The 13,965-nt window shown below is 26.9% G+C and overlaps 4 protein-coding genes across 9 annotated transcripts; 3 read left to right on the top strand and 1 right to left on the bottom strand.

Moving 5' to 3' along the window:
* The first annotated feature begins 44 nt into the window (after nt 1–44).
* Nucleotides 45–7,378, top strand: LOC103574032 (FYVE, RhoGEF and PH domain-containing protein 4). 4 transcript variants are annotated; one of them, XM_008553367.3, is made up of 7 exons: nt 45–726; nt 1,559–2,113; nt 3,478–4,196; nt 4,527–4,732; nt 4,814–5,179; nt 5,594–6,039; nt 6,930–7,378. In XM_008553367.3, the coding sequence occupies exons 2-7, from the start codon at nt 1,560–1,562 to the stop codon at nt 7,018–7,020; spliced, it is 2,382 nt and encodes a 793-aa protein (XP_008551589.1). In that variant the 5' UTR covers nt 45–726; nt 1,559; the 3' UTR covers nt 7,021–7,378. The 4 variants fall into 4 exon arrangements, with proteins under 4 accessions (XP_008551589.1, XP_008551588.1, XP_053596657.1 ...); XM_008553366.2 differs by lacking the exon at nt 45–726 and adding an exon at nt 734–820; XM_008553368.3 differs by lacking the exon at nt 45–726 and adding an exon at nt 1,002–1,253.
* Nucleotides 7,379–7,775: 397 nt separating this feature from the next.
* On the top strand, nt 7,776–10,830 carry LOC103574031 (integrator complex subunit 14). Of its 3 annotated transcripts, none has more exons than XM_008553363.2 (5): nt 7,776–8,169; nt 8,918–9,117; nt 9,199–9,520; nt 9,651–10,456; nt 10,536–10,830. In XM_008553363.2, exons 2-5 carry the CDS (start codon nt 8,944–8,946, stop codon nt 10,761–10,763), a joined length of 1,530 nt encoding a protein of 509 aa, XP_008551585.1. In that variant the 5' UTR covers nt 7,776–8,169; nt 8,918–8,943; the 3' UTR covers nt 10,764–10,830. The 3 variants fall into 3 exon arrangements, with proteins under 3 accessions (XP_008551585.1, XP_008551586.1, XP_008551587.1); XM_008553364.2 differs by lacking the exon at nt 7,776–8,169 and adding an exon at nt 8,176–8,293; XM_008553365.2 differs by lacking the exon at nt 7,776–8,169 and adding an exon at nt 8,727–8,828.
* On the bottom strand, nt 10,802–12,221 carry LOC103574030 (pyroglutamyl-peptidase 1). The gene is made up of 2 exons (XM_008553362.3): nt 11,873–12,221; nt 10,802–11,263 (listed from the first exon to the last, which is right to left on the bottom strand). Exons 1-2 carry the CDS (start codon nt 12,092–12,094, stop codon nt 10,883–10,885), a joined length of 603 nt encoding a protein of 200 aa, XP_008551584.1. The 5' UTR covers nt 12,095–12,221; the 3' UTR covers nt 10,802–10,882.
* Nucleotides 12,222–12,361: 140 nt separating this feature from the next.
* On the top strand, nt 12,362–13,884 carry LOC103574029 (serine palmitoyltransferase small subunit A). The gene is made up of 2 exons (XM_008553361.3): nt 12,362–12,654; nt 13,440–13,884. Exons 1-2 carry the CDS (start codon nt 12,546–12,548, stop codon nt 13,526–13,528), a joined length of 198 nt encoding a protein of 65 aa, XP_008551583.1. The 5' UTR covers nt 12,362–12,545; the 3' UTR covers nt 13,529–13,884.
* The last annotated feature ends 81 nt before the right edge of the window (nt 13,885–13,965 follow it).

The following is a 13,965-nucleotide window of genomic DNA, read 5'->3' as shown; positions in this document are numbered from 1 at the left end:
TATGTAATTAAAAAATTTTCTTATGCCTGCTACATTTACACCCATAATAAATTTTCATTAATGAATTTAAACATTTTTATAAAAATAATGTTGAAAATCCAGTCTGCTATTAATAGTATCGTACTTTTTTCATTGGATTAGTACATATATCATACATACATATTTAAAAAACAAAATTAAAAAACCACATGCGCAGTTGCGCAGTCTCCAACTTCGATTTAAGTTTCAGGTGTCACATTATTATTTCTCATTACAACGTATCAGTACTTAGTATCTACTCTAACTCAAAGTAATTCAAACAAAATGATATATAAACACACATACATATACATAAACTTATATATTTTTTATTATATATATCATCCTTATTAATTAACTAATGTGTATAGTTACCATACAAGAACTATAACTACGTTACTTTACTGCGAATTATATTTTTATGCGTGATTTGTATATATATATTGTGTATGAACATAATTGTGTGATGTGTTTATAAGTATATATATTTAGTGGACAAGTGGATGATATATATACATATATTTAAACGACGAAATGAAACAACTTTGAAACGTCGAAATATCTGTATCTGTTGGTGTCGTCAACGTATATGTACATATAGTTTGTTCGACAAATATATACATATGAGTAAAATAATTATGCTCGCGATAACATACGCAATAACGTCACCAGTACACAGTAATACAACTTTTAATATCATTAGAAAAGGTAACTAAATTAAACTGTACTCATTTTTTTTATTTGAGTGTGAATGTAGCAGACAATTGTAAATTTTAAAAATTTTAAAATACATGATCAAAATGTAAGTACATTAAAAATTAAAATCATTCACACTCATTTTTTTTATTTTATTTATTATTGTCATTATTATTTTATCTGTACAAATGAAAATTCATTCATATATTTTTATACGCAAATGTATATTTTATGGTGATTATAATACTGTACTATATATATAAAAATTAAACTTTTGAATTAATCATATGTGTAATAAAAGTTATTGTATTCTAGTGTTTTGATCTTTGACACTTTATTGTCAAGTACCGCGCCTATTTGTCACCTTACATTTTTATTATTCTTTGTTGTTATTATCAATTAGTGGATGATTGTTAAGAGAATAGAAAAAAATATATATAGATATGCAATAATGAATCGAATAAAGAAAAATTTTAAGCAAAATAACCTATAATTCAATAACGAAATACAGTGTCAAATTCGACTTATTTATCGATTGAGTAAGAAATTTAAAAAAAATTTTATTTTTTTAATTTTATTATTTAATTGACACAAATTTTTTTTCGGGAGTGTCATTAAATGTAAGGACATTTGTCTATTTGTCATTTTATTTATTATCGACTTCATAATTGTTCAAATTAATATTTGTTATTGCTAATTTCTTTGACGGTCTAATTATTTTTTTTAAAAATGTATTGAAGTATTTATGTAATTATCGATATTGAAATGACTAATTAAAATTGCAAAAATTTTTTTTTTAATGAGCGTCAAGTGAGTAATTAATTGTAATATTTTTTTTTTATAGGATGCAGCGAGGTCAGCTGAAGGACCTCTCGTCCTGGATGGCTCGATTATTACCAGAGCCATTTGATAGTTTCAATAAAACGGATACATTAAAAATGTTTAATTCAAAATCATCGACATCCACCAGTACATTTTATACAGACTTGGAAGAGGAAGAAGAAGTTGCTGACAACAATGAAGACAGAAGTAATAATATACAAGAACAAGAACATGAATTAAATAAGAGTAATCACAATAACTCGAGAGATTCACAGTCATTGGAGAGACAAAGTGCAACAAGTGATGATGGAAACTCTCAAGATTCTGACTCAGTTATGGGTTCAGATGAGCATCAGCATCAACAACAGCCACAATCACAATCACACCAGTCACAACAACAAAAACAATCATTTACTAGTAATTCATTCCCGCGATTTAGTTTTAGTGGATTTCCAAGGTTTCAATCTTTTATTATGTCTACGTCGGGTTCTTCGGAACCTAATAACAGTATTACTACTCAACAAACTACTTCCATTGTTCAAATGACCCATAGTGTTTTGGAGTACAGGAGTAGCAGGTACATTTATTCATTAGTTACTAAATAAATAAATTTAAATAATAATTGTTTGGGAAGTCTGCGTTTTATGTGGCACCGCTAAATGACCGCGAATTCTTGTAGAACTCGACGAAAAATAACATAACTTTTTCACAAATGGACTGATTCAGACGTATTGTTTCTTAAAATTTTCATCTTTAAATTTACTTTCCGGAAAATAATAAAAAAAAAAATGAAAAATACTAAAATCTATGAAATTTTTTATTTTTTTTAAAAGATCGCATTTTTCTCGAAAACTAAATAAGATGTCGAAAAATTTTATTCTTTAAAAAAATTTTATTTCGTCAAGTTCTAAAAAAACTCCGGCGTCATGAAAACTAAAATCTCAAATTATTTACATTTATCATAACTTTTATTTAATTAACAATTAAATCCAACGTTACTTTGCTTCGTTGCAGTTTTTTCAGCAACTTATTTTTAAGAATTCGAAAATCTACTAATTTTAATTAAAACAATAAAAAAACAAATTAGGATAAAAATATGGCATAGAAAATAACTAATGAATAGGTTGAAATAAATAAAATTTTATTGGACGTTCTACTTTGTAAAGCTACCAAGTAGCTTTTTAAAATAAAAATTAACAAGGCTTATATTGTGCAATAAATGTTAAAAGTTATTTTTTGCTATAGAAAATAGGAGCTACACTATCTATCTATTGCATCATACTCGACACAAATTTTATTTCTTTATTATATCAATGCCACTAGCCGCATGTGAATACTATGGAAGACTTTGAATTGAGTACTTAGTGATAAAAAAAATCGATAGCTGATTTTGATATAAGATAAGAATTGAATGGAATGTCTTTTTCATATAATAGCATTTAAATCAATATTTTAATTATTTATATTTATTATTGATTATTTAAATTAAACTTTGACGTCAAAAAAAAATTATTAGATTTAAAAAAAATCGTAAAAATAAAATATGCAAGAAATGAATTTTTGCAACCGAAAAGCCAATAAAAATATTTAATTTTTTAAATTATAATTTTATTTTTACAATTTGCCAAAAAAAAAAAGATTTAAAAAATAATAAAAAATTTTAATTTTCAATAGTTTATAAATTTTTTTTTTATTTAATAATAAAAACTTTTAAGAATTCAAAGTTAAAAACATAAAACTCATTTTATTCATCATCTGATCCTCTGATTGCTTTGATAGTTTAATAATAACCAATCACTAGATTAACTTGAGCCAAATTTCTTTATCACCAAGACTAAATTAACTACAGCACGTGTTCAGATAAAGGCGACCCCTGTATATATTTATAAACATGTTAAAAAAATATAATAATAATAGTAATAATAATATTTATTTTTGCAGGTATGTAACGACAAAGAGAAGTTCAAATCAGTATACAGTTGAGTCATATCCAGTAAGTGAATCAGAGAGTGAAGAAGAGTCTGAAACACGTTCATCTGAAACCGAATTTACTATAACGTCAGACGAGCCTGAAGAAAATAATATACCGTCCGAAAAAATAGTAACAATAACAAAAGACACAAGTGACGTGAAACGTAAACGTGCTAAAAAAGTTGCTGATGAATTATTAGCTACGGAAAAAACATACGTTAATATATTACACTTAATAGATCAAGTATTTCAATTTAGAGTTGATCAAGAGAATCGTGCCCATCCAATGTTTCCTCCTGACACTGTACAACACATATTCTCAAACATAAAATCTATTTATAAATTTCATAATGATTTTTTATTGCCACAATTAGAAGATAGAATGAAAATATGGGATCAAGATTCACGCATTGGTGATATTATGAAAAATTTTGCCCCATTTTTAAAAATGTACACCGAGTATGTTAAAAATTTTGACTACGCTATGAATTTAATTCATACATTACAACAAAAAGTTCCAAGATTTTCTGCTATTGTTAATGAAATACAAAAACTTGATATCTGTGCCAAATTATCGCTTACGCATCATATGCTTTGTCCTATACAAAGGTTACCTAGGTATGAATTATTACTCAAGGACTATTTAAAAAATCTGACCGATGATAATCCTGATTTTTTGGATACTAAAAGTAAGTTTTTATTTTATATACAATAAAATAAAATATCGGGTCTCCAGTTTTCTTACAAGCTATTTTTTATATATTTATATGCCACAAAAGCTTTTAAATTTTTTTTTTATATTCTATATTTTTAAAATATCATTTAGAAATAAATCTGTTTCTTTTAATTTTCCATTAGAATAAAAATTAAATGGATTCAAAATAAATGATCTAACAATAAATCCCTTTAGTCGATAAGAGAATAAATCAAAATGACTCTTTATCAATAAAATATATAAGGGAGACCAGATACTAAGGAATTATTTTGTTAATTAAAAATAATTGATTAATTTTTTTTAGAGGCACTAGAATTAGTTTCAACAGCAGCAAATCATAGCAATGAAGAGATGAAAAAAATAGCTAAATTTAAAAAATTATTAGAAATACAAGAGAATATTTATGATCCCTTGGATCTAGTCAGTGCAACGAGAGAGTTAATTAAAGAAGGTCGTATTGTTAAAATTTCAGCGAGAAGTGGGGATCATCAAGATAGATACTTATTTCTAGTAAGTATAAAATAATTTTTTATAACAATTATAATTAACCATAAATTTTTATAATTAAAAAAATAAAAATATAAATTACAGTTTAGCGATATTTTACTACTGTGTTCTATAAGACTGATACCTGGACCCTTGTATCGACTGAGAGCAAAATTTTTGATAGAAAATTTAGATGTTATTGAAGGGGATAATTTGGAAACAGCGAATACATTTTACCTAAGAGATTCAATTAAAAGTGTTGAACTATATACACATTCAGCAGCTGAAAAAACTGCTTGGCTTGACGCTTTATGTCAAACAATGCAAGAAATAATGAGGCGAAAAGCCAGCCTAAAAATAGGAAACGAAAAAAGTTGCCTTGTTAAAGCTGATGATGTGACAAGATGTATGGTTTGTGAGGCTATTTTCTCAGTTATGAAGAGAAAACACAATTGTCGTGCTTGTGGTATTGTACGTATTTAATTAAACTTTACTCATTAATTAAGAGACCGTTCATAAAATACGTCACGCAAAATTTTACCTTTTTAGACCCCATCTCCCTCTTCTGTGTCACATTTTCTGGGATCCCCCTGTCAATATTGCGTCACAAATAATAGACCCTCCTCTCATTATGGCGGAAATATTTATATATTTAAAAATATGAAACTAATGGCTATCTATCGTAAAAAAACAATGAAATTAAAAAAAGAATCGAGAGAAAAATTTGAAAAATTGTTTGATGAGCAGCGAACATCACGTTTCCTCAGACCTCCAGACCCCTCTTTGTCGCCACCATAAGTGCGAACGTATTTTATGAACAGCTCCTTAATTTTAAATATAATCTATCGAAATAATAATTAATAATTTATAAATAAATTACTTCAGGTAGTATGCAGTAAATGTTCAAATCAAAAATTATTATTTGAAGATAATAAAAATATGCGTGTATGTCGATTGTGTCATGCTGCATTAACTCAACCACTGAGTAAATCTCCATCATCACCACCAGGACCTGTACCAAGTCTTCTTCACGTGTCGGCCAATGCCCCATGTGTATTATCCGGTTATTTATTATTAAAAACACAAGCCAGTAAACCCTGGACTAGACGATGGTTTGCATTACATCCAGATTTTGTTCTCTATACCTTTAAATCTGATTCTGAAAGTCTTGCGTTGACTGCGACTCCAATGCCTGGTTACACGTTAACTGAGGGTAATGAACTACCAGACGATGATCCACTCAGTCAACGTGATAGAAAAGGATCATTTAAAATTTATCATTCCAGAAAATGTTATTATCTTCAAGCTTCAAGTTATGAAGATAAAGAAAGGTAATTTTATTTTTTAAATAATTTATCGTTATCCGCTTCAATATTTATCAGTCATAATATTAAAAAAAAATATCGCAAAATCTTAATACCAAAAATATTAATTATGTTAAAATTAACCATCAATCTTTTTGAATAATATTGTGCCCTCTGTAAAATTAGTAATAATATTTACACTTAATTGCAGTAACATTTCGGTTTGCTCTTATCTTATCGTATATAATTTATAAACCAGTAATATAAATATTTTAAAAACTCAAAGAAAGTAAATATTACGAATTCAGCTGATAATATAAATAAAAATAATTATCAATATTTATATTTTATGTTATTATCTGTTATAAAAATAAGGGAATATGTGTAATTATCATATTTTCTTATAAATATTTATTAATCAATGCTACAATAAATAAAATTCACCATATATATTAAACATGACTAAAATACCTGGGAAAAAAAGTTTAGATCTACATTTTGTCTATATCTCCCAGATTAAATTAGATCTGTTCAGATCTAAGCAGACTGATTTTTCAGCAGAAAGTTATATCAACCTAGCCTAGTCAAATCAGATCTGTTCATACCTATTCATACATAAAATTTCATCAGACCTGATCTAATTTGATCTAGGCAAATCTAAACTTTTTCTCGGGTACAATATAAAACTTGTTCATATTAAGGTAAAAAACATAGTACCCGATCAGGGAACTAGTACCCGATCATTCCATAAATCTGTAGATCTATATTTACACAGAAAAACAAATTCTTGACTCAAGGTAAATATTCTTGGTTCAAGAATTTTTTTCTTAATCTCAATTTTCTCTGATAAAATAGAAATGTCCTCTGACTAAGAAAAATTTTCTTGGCTATATTATTTTTTTTTAATGAATAAATAGGTGGACACATGCACTAAGTTTAGCTACGAAGGCAGAGCTACCTCACCCAGGGACTGAAGAAGACGACAAAGAGATCCAACAAAGTCAATAATTAGCTAATTTAAATTTAAATAAAAAGATAAATGAGTGATAGTAATCACGCACAACTTTTTGTACCTTTTTCATATTGATCAAATGAAAAAAAAAAAAGATTTTCTAGTGAATTATTTAAATTAAATATAAAAAAAAGTAAAAGAGAAATTAATGAAATAAGATAATTAATTTTTTTTCTTAAACATAATCAGCATTAGTGAGTATTAGCGTATTGTATAAGCAATGTTAATAATACATAATTAAATTATGTTATTGTAATTTGTAAATCATGATAAAAAACTTGTTGTATTGTATTGATATATTATTATTAATTATTATTATTATATCAAGTCAATTAATTGGCTATCGCAACTGAAGCGCTTGTTATTTTGTAATATTGTGTTATAGTATATTTAAAAATATATATATTTAAGTGTTTAAATATATCAGGCATTAAATGTCGCCATTGTGTATTTACACAAAAGAATAAAAAAAAAACAAAAATTATGTCAATTAATATTTTATTTTATATTTTCATAAAAATTTAAGAGTTAACTTAAGAATTAAAGTTCTTCTTTCTACGTTTATTTTAATTTTATAATAAATTGTAAAATAAATTTTTACAAAATTATTAAATTTCTGTTTTGAAATTTCGCGCCAAGTTGGTACTGCTGCGCGTTGCTGTACTCAGCAATTTAAATCTCTTATTTCTCCACCAAGGTTTGTTTAAGCACTTGCGTGTTTCTTTTTTAATTTTTCAAATATTTTTCTATCATATTCTGTCGCCATTTTATTTTGACGTACGATCTTTAGTTTTCTTCAGTTTATAATAATTTATTTTTCAAATATCTTTCTTAGGCACCCGAACAGACCATTAAAAACAGCAGCCAAATAATTTCGCGGGAAATTCGAATATATTTATAAAAATTCATATAACTTGAGATATTTAATTAAAAGTCGTATAGAAAGATTTGAAATCATGAAAAGTCATAAATTTAAATCTAGATTTTTCTTCTAATATAAAATTTAGTAAATTTTTATTTTTATCACAAACTATTTTTCAAATATTTTGAAAATTTACTGTCACTATACCATGCAAAAAAAAGTAAACAATATAACCTTTAAAAATATATGTGACACTTTTACTCCAGTCATGTGGTAATTGGTGGTAATATTATTATTTACACAATTATTAATTAACGTAATTAAATAATTTAATAACAAATGTAAATGTATCGTGAATATAAAAATATTAAATTTTTTAAATTAATTAAGTAATTATAAAATAGAAGGTAGTGATTAAATTATTAGCAATCGTTTATTATTGTTATTTACATTAATTTATCGATAATAGTTACGTTTTTTTTCTGATTTTTTAATTATCTAAAGGCCAGTTTTTCAAACCGGGTTTAAATAATGCTAGTATATTAATCATAAATAGATATACCAGCAATAATAATTAAAATCCGGATAAAAAATAAACCCGGTTTGAAAAACTGGCTCTAAATATGCAATTTTTATTTTACTTCTCAAGTAGCACAGAGATAACATTAAGATGTATTTTAAAACTACAAAACGAATTTTCTTCTAGTCCTAGAAGTCACAAGAAATTTGTGTTCTTTTTTTCATTTTAAAAAATTCATTTCAATTAAAAAATCTTTCAAATGATTTGTGTGACAATTATTTATAATTTACATTTTGTCATCACCTGTCAAGTCTTTTAACCAGATATTTTTTTTTATGACATAAGGTCCCGATCGCTTTTTCAAAATTTCGGTGTCTTATCAGCCTCAAAACTGCTATCTTATAGATGTCATAAACTTAAGTGTACTACTTGGATTACATTTTATTAATTCATTGAAAAATTTTAAAAATTGCTAATTGTCAACTATATTCACATTAATTTATTTTTACAGATAAACGGGTTTTAAATAAAATAAAAATGCCGACAGTGATAGCTCTCGATGTATCTCTATCAATGAGACGTCCTGTAATAACAACAGGAATAGATGCGTCACAAAATGAACAATTTACGAGGCATCATTTGGCTGTGCAGGGTATCAACACATTATTAAATTATCTTCAAGTTAATTCTAAATTAGAGTTCGTGTCACTAGTAAGTAGTCGCTCTATTAAATATAAATAATTCTCTAATTATTTATCTGTCAGTTGAACAGTTATGATATAAATTTTCCAGGTGGTATTTTCCTCACTGTATGAATTAATTTGTCCTTTCACGAGAGACTATGACAGCATACGGTCTAGATTGCAGATGATAGAAGAACGTGATAAAACATGTATAGAAACGGCACTTCACGGTGTTAATAGTGTGATAATGAGTGAATGGGGTAATACGACAGCATGTCAAGTTATTTTAATTACCGATGGGAATCCAGGAGTTGGTCCAATGTCCTTAGGACATTCATTGAAATCATTACATGTAGCGCGCGAAAATCCATTTCCGCTGCCTTTTCCTTTTCCTGGAAAACTCAGTGTCGTTTGTATTTCTTCCCAACAAGGTAAGAAATAATTTTACTATTTATGATTAATTATAGTTATTACAAGAATGTGTTAAATAAATAAATAAATAAATAATAGAATTGCGTTATGTAACTGATGATAATTAAATGTGAATTTTATTTTAAATAGACCCAGGTTTATTACTAGGACTTCCTTTGTATCAGAAACTCGTTGACTTGGCGGGTGAAGACAGTGGAGTACTGGTACCTGAAGGTCCACTATCAAAGACGTCAGTCAACAATTGCTTTCAAAAATTAGCTGAAACAAATTACGTATCTTTTCAAGGATACCTCAAGTGTGGAAATTTGGGATCACGAATCCACTTGTCTCCTGCACCGATGAGCTACACGAAAAAAGCGGACTTTGAATTGATACCTGGTATGACGATATCAAAGACCATTGAAATTTGCGGATTCATATCAGTAAGTGACGTAGGAAGTCCTAATTCAATATCTCGGCATTTGGTGTTGCCTCTGCCAACGGAAAAAAATCCAAGCATGCAGGGTGTAGCATCGCTAGAAGAAGAATCTGATGCTGAAGACAACAGTGATGAAGGTAAATCAGCTTCATTTTGTGTCCTGCTACATGGGGCACTAAAAGTTGAAAATATGGCGGCTCTTTGTCTGCTCCAAACTGATTGGTACGGATTTATTTACTCGTGGGCGGACACAAAAAAGAAGTCGAACTTGATGTTGACGGTACTGGAACCCGGGGTCAATGTTGTACCTTGGCTAGGAAGTTTTAATAATCTAGGACCTGCAGATGTCAGCAGTAAAAATGTTGAAGTTCTTACGTTTCCTATAAAACCTCCAGAAAAAAGAAGTTATTCTCAGAATGCTCCTTCGTGGATCAGACAAGTTGGACTACAGTCTGATATTCAAAAGATATTGAGACACGCTAGAAAATTACCTGAAAAGACACAGAATTTTTACAAAGTTTGTTTTTATATTTTTTTTTATTAGTTTAAAAATTATATATTTTATTTAATTAATTAATTAATTATTTTAATTGCAGGAACTAAACAGATTACGTCGCGCTGCATTATCTATGGGATTTATTGAGTTACTTGAAGGTTTAGCGGCAATATTTGAACGTGAATGTACACTTCTACCAAATACTTTACATTACGACTGTGCCATTCAAATGGGGCATGTTGCGAATATGCTGAGGAAACCATTTTCTAGAGAATTAAAAAACAATATTACGCCAATTAAAAGCACTAAGTTTCATCAGGACCAATAAATATTAATAATTATTATTTTTAAAGTTTAATTATTTTATAATAAAATAAATTTCATTTAACAAATTATTTTTAACAATATTTTTTTTATAATTGTTTGTCTGTTATGTAAAAAAAAAAATTACTGGAGATTTTCAAGTAAATGACATACAATAGTATCAAGTCCTTGAGCTGTTAGTGAAGTCGGATAGACATTAAAATCCGGCACATGAACAAAAATTGTTCTTTTACATTGAACACGTAGTGATTGATAGTAAGTGTACTCGCATAAATATCTACCAGCATTATCAGACACACAGGCTTTGCAAACTCCTTTTTTGTTAACTTCCTCGCAAATATTATCAACATCTATTTCGGTAGTCATAAATTTCTTACAATCTTCATCACCATCTTCGCATGGGCAACATTCTTTTATGTCTTTTCGAGAATATCCAGTACCGTGAGCTTTGTTTTCTATTGTCAGACATTTAGCGGCAGCTGATACTCCAACATGGATTACGAACTGCACACAAAATTAATTTATTTGAAATGAAAAACTCTACTCAACTTCTAGAAATTAATTTTGAAATTATAATCCTGAAAGTAGCAGACATTACAAATTTTCGAATGTTTTTTTTTTCAACTAATCAATGGTAAAAACAAAAACTAAAAATATGCACAGGTAGAAAATTTGAAAAACTACAAGTGTAATTTTTTTTAAATACTTTTTTTTTATAACTAATCATTTTTAAAAAAATCTAAAAATTATTGGACGTCGACTAACTTCAGTATTATTTAATATTCCCAGTTATTTCAAAAATTTATGATTCAAAATCCCGCTTTTTAAATATTAACGATCCAATTTTTCTATTAGCAATTTTTCAAAACTCAAATAATTTCTTTTGTATGATGCTACCGACAGTAGACATTAAAAAATGTATATTATTTTAAATAAAAAAATTAAATACTGACAGAAAAAAATGAATGTTAAAAACTTTTAAAAGTCTTACTGTCAAATTAAAAAAAAATATTTTAATGACAAGTGACAGTAATAAAAACGATCAAAATTTCAGGTGCCTGTTACTCAATGTCATTTTTTTGTCCGGTTCAAATAATTATTTAAAAAACTTACCAAGGGATCATAATTTTCCCATATTTCCGGAACACGGTTACTAACATGATCGTAAGCAACTGGAATTTCTTCAATAATTAAATTAACATTATACTGAGTTTTTAGTTTATCAGTTGAAATTTTCGATAATTCTTTAACCGCTTCCCAACTTGCATTGACAACATGACAACCAAATGGCCCAAATCCAGTCACCACAATATTTTTTGCCCCAACTTCATCCATTATTTATTCATTTATCATTTACACACATCAAGTATCCACCTACCAGTTATATCATCTCATAAAACTGATAATTAGCAGAAAATCATGTAAAAAAAAAGTTATCTAAAACCTAAAGTTTACTCCATTATTTACCATCATATTATGTATCACTCATTCATCCTCGCTGTCATATGATTATGATAAAAAAAAAATTTCCATTCCTGTCTTTAGCTTCAATCACGTGGTCATTAGACGTCATTCAGTATTTAGTCTGGGTCTGGGTGTCTGGGTTGGGTTTGTATTGGATTTTGCGGATAAAATAATAATTTATCATAACCTCATAAATATCTCAAGTCTGAGAGGTTGAAGCATAAAGTAAACAAAGTGTTAAGTATTAATTACGTCGCAAATAAAATAACACGAGCAAAACGCTTGTTTCATTGTTATTTGAATTTAAAAAATAAACATAATCATGATTAATCCATTGGAGAAACTGATATCATTTGTGAGCTACTGGTATTTTCGATACACGCTCGTTACTGAGCTTTACATGGTAGAAAAATGGGAGAGATATTTTATTCGTATCCTTTTTAATTAATGTCAGAAACTAATTATTTATTAAGTTGATGATTTAAAGTTTTATAAATAAATTAATTTTAAATATTTTGAAAATTTGCATGAAGTTGCATGAAAATTTTTTTAGAATATGAAAAACAAAGATTTAAAAAATTTTTTTCTACAAGTATTTTGTTCGTTTATTTAAAATAAATCAAATAATTTAATTTAATTGCAGAAATTTATTTTAATTTGAATTCACTCTGAACTCCGGAGTCAAAAAAATTTTTTATGATCTTGAAGTTAGCAGACTTACAAAAAAAAAAAAAAAATCAAAATAAAGATATTCATATGTAGAAAACTAAAAAAAAACTATAGGTGAACTTTTTTATAATTTATCGTTTAGAAAAAATTAAAAAATTATTAAATGTCGGCAAACTTCAGTATCGTAATTTTTTTACAGTACTTTCAATGAGTGTGAATGCAGCAGACATGAGACAATTTATAAATTTGAAATGAATAAATAATGAAATTTAAAAAAATCCGCGTATAGATTTTGCCTTTATTTAAATATGCATTTTTAATTTTTTTACTCTGCTTACATTTCATTAATTTATTATAAAATTAAAAAAATTGACAATTGTTTGCTACATTCACACTCATGACTTTCAGTATCATAAATTATTTCGTCAATTAAATTAAATATTAAAGGAAACTAAAAATCAATTACTTCACTTTAATTACTATTTTTATTTAAAGCTTTCATCAGAATAAAATAAAAATAATTATTTTCCTATTGATATTAATTTAGATATATTTATGCTGATACTTTTTGGACTGACATTCGTCTTCAATTACACGGTTCTTTTACCTACAGCCAAAAGTTTATTTATTCGTTAATAATTTCACCATACATGTAAATAATAATTAATGATTAATAATAATATGTAACAGGATTATTAAACTGTCAGTAGGTACACATAATAAGAGCCTTTGTCCAAGATATTCATCATCATTATTATTATTATTATTATATATATATATCAATTAATTAATTTATAATTCATAAATTATTTACAATACAAATACAATTATTTTATTAATTAAGAGCTTCACTAACAATTCATTCGATTAATTTATTATATTTTAGTTTAGTTCGTTCATTTTTAAATAATCATTTTTTTAAATTTGAATTTTGCTAATACAATCAATAATTTTGGCGATCAATTATCAATAAATTATTTTTTTTATTTCTTCATCAGTCTTTTTTTTAGTAAGTTTGGGCGGGTGAATTAATTACCAGCTTTTATCATCAACAATTTTTTCTTTGCTTCAAC

This window comes from Microplitis demolitor, chromosome 7 (assembly GCF_026212275.2).
Source record: "Microplitis demolitor isolate Queensland-Clemson2020A chromosome 7, iyMicDemo2.1a, whole genome shotgun sequence".
In the NCBI taxonomy this organism is placed as follows: domain Eukaryota; kingdom Metazoa; phylum Arthropoda; class Insecta; order Hymenoptera; family Braconidae; genus Microplitis; species Microplitis demolitor.
Note: the sequence above shows the minus strand (reverse complement) of the source record. Positions and strands in the feature narration are given on the sequence as shown.

Excerpts from the sequence above, each read along its gene's own strand:
- LOC103574029 (XM_008553361.3), top strand. The coding sequence starts at position 12,546 with ATGATTAATCCATTGGAGAAACTGATATCATTTGTGAGCTACTGGTAT. Across the intron at positions 12,655-13,439 it reads ATGGGAGAGATATTTTATTC|ATATATTTATGCTGATACTT; the intron begins GTATCCTTTTTA and ends ATATTAATTTAG.
- LOC103574032 (XM_008553366.2), top strand. Across the intron at positions 4,197-4,526 it reads TGATTTTTTGGATACTAAAA|AGGCACTAGAATTAGTTTCA; the intron begins GTAAGTTTTTAT and ends AATTTTTTTTAG. Across the intron at positions 4,733-4,813 it reads AAGATAGATACTTATTTCTA|TTTAGCGATATTTTACTACT; the intron begins GTAAGTATAAAA and ends TATAAATTACAG.
- LOC103574030 (XM_008553362.3), bottom strand. The coding sequence starts at position 12,094 with ATGGATGAAGTTGGGGCAAAAAATATTGTGGTGACTGGATTTGGGCCA. Across the intron at positions 11,264-11,872 it reads GGGAAAATTATGATCCCTTG|TTCGTAATCCATGTTGGAGT; the intron begins GTAAGTTTTTTA and ends TTTTGTGTGCAG.
- LOC103574031 (XM_008553363.2), top strand. The coding sequence starts at position 8,944 with ATGCCGACAGTGATAGCTCTCGATGTATCTCTATCAATGAGACGTCCT. Across the intron at positions 9,118-9,198 it reads AATTAGAGTTCGTGTCACTA|GTGGTATTTTCCTCACTGTA; the intron begins GTAAGTAGTCGC and ends TAAATTTTCCAG. Across the intron at positions 9,521-9,650 it reads TTGTATTTCTTCCCAACAAG|ACCCAGGTTTATTACTAGGA; the intron begins GTAAGAAATAAT and ends TATTTTAAATAG.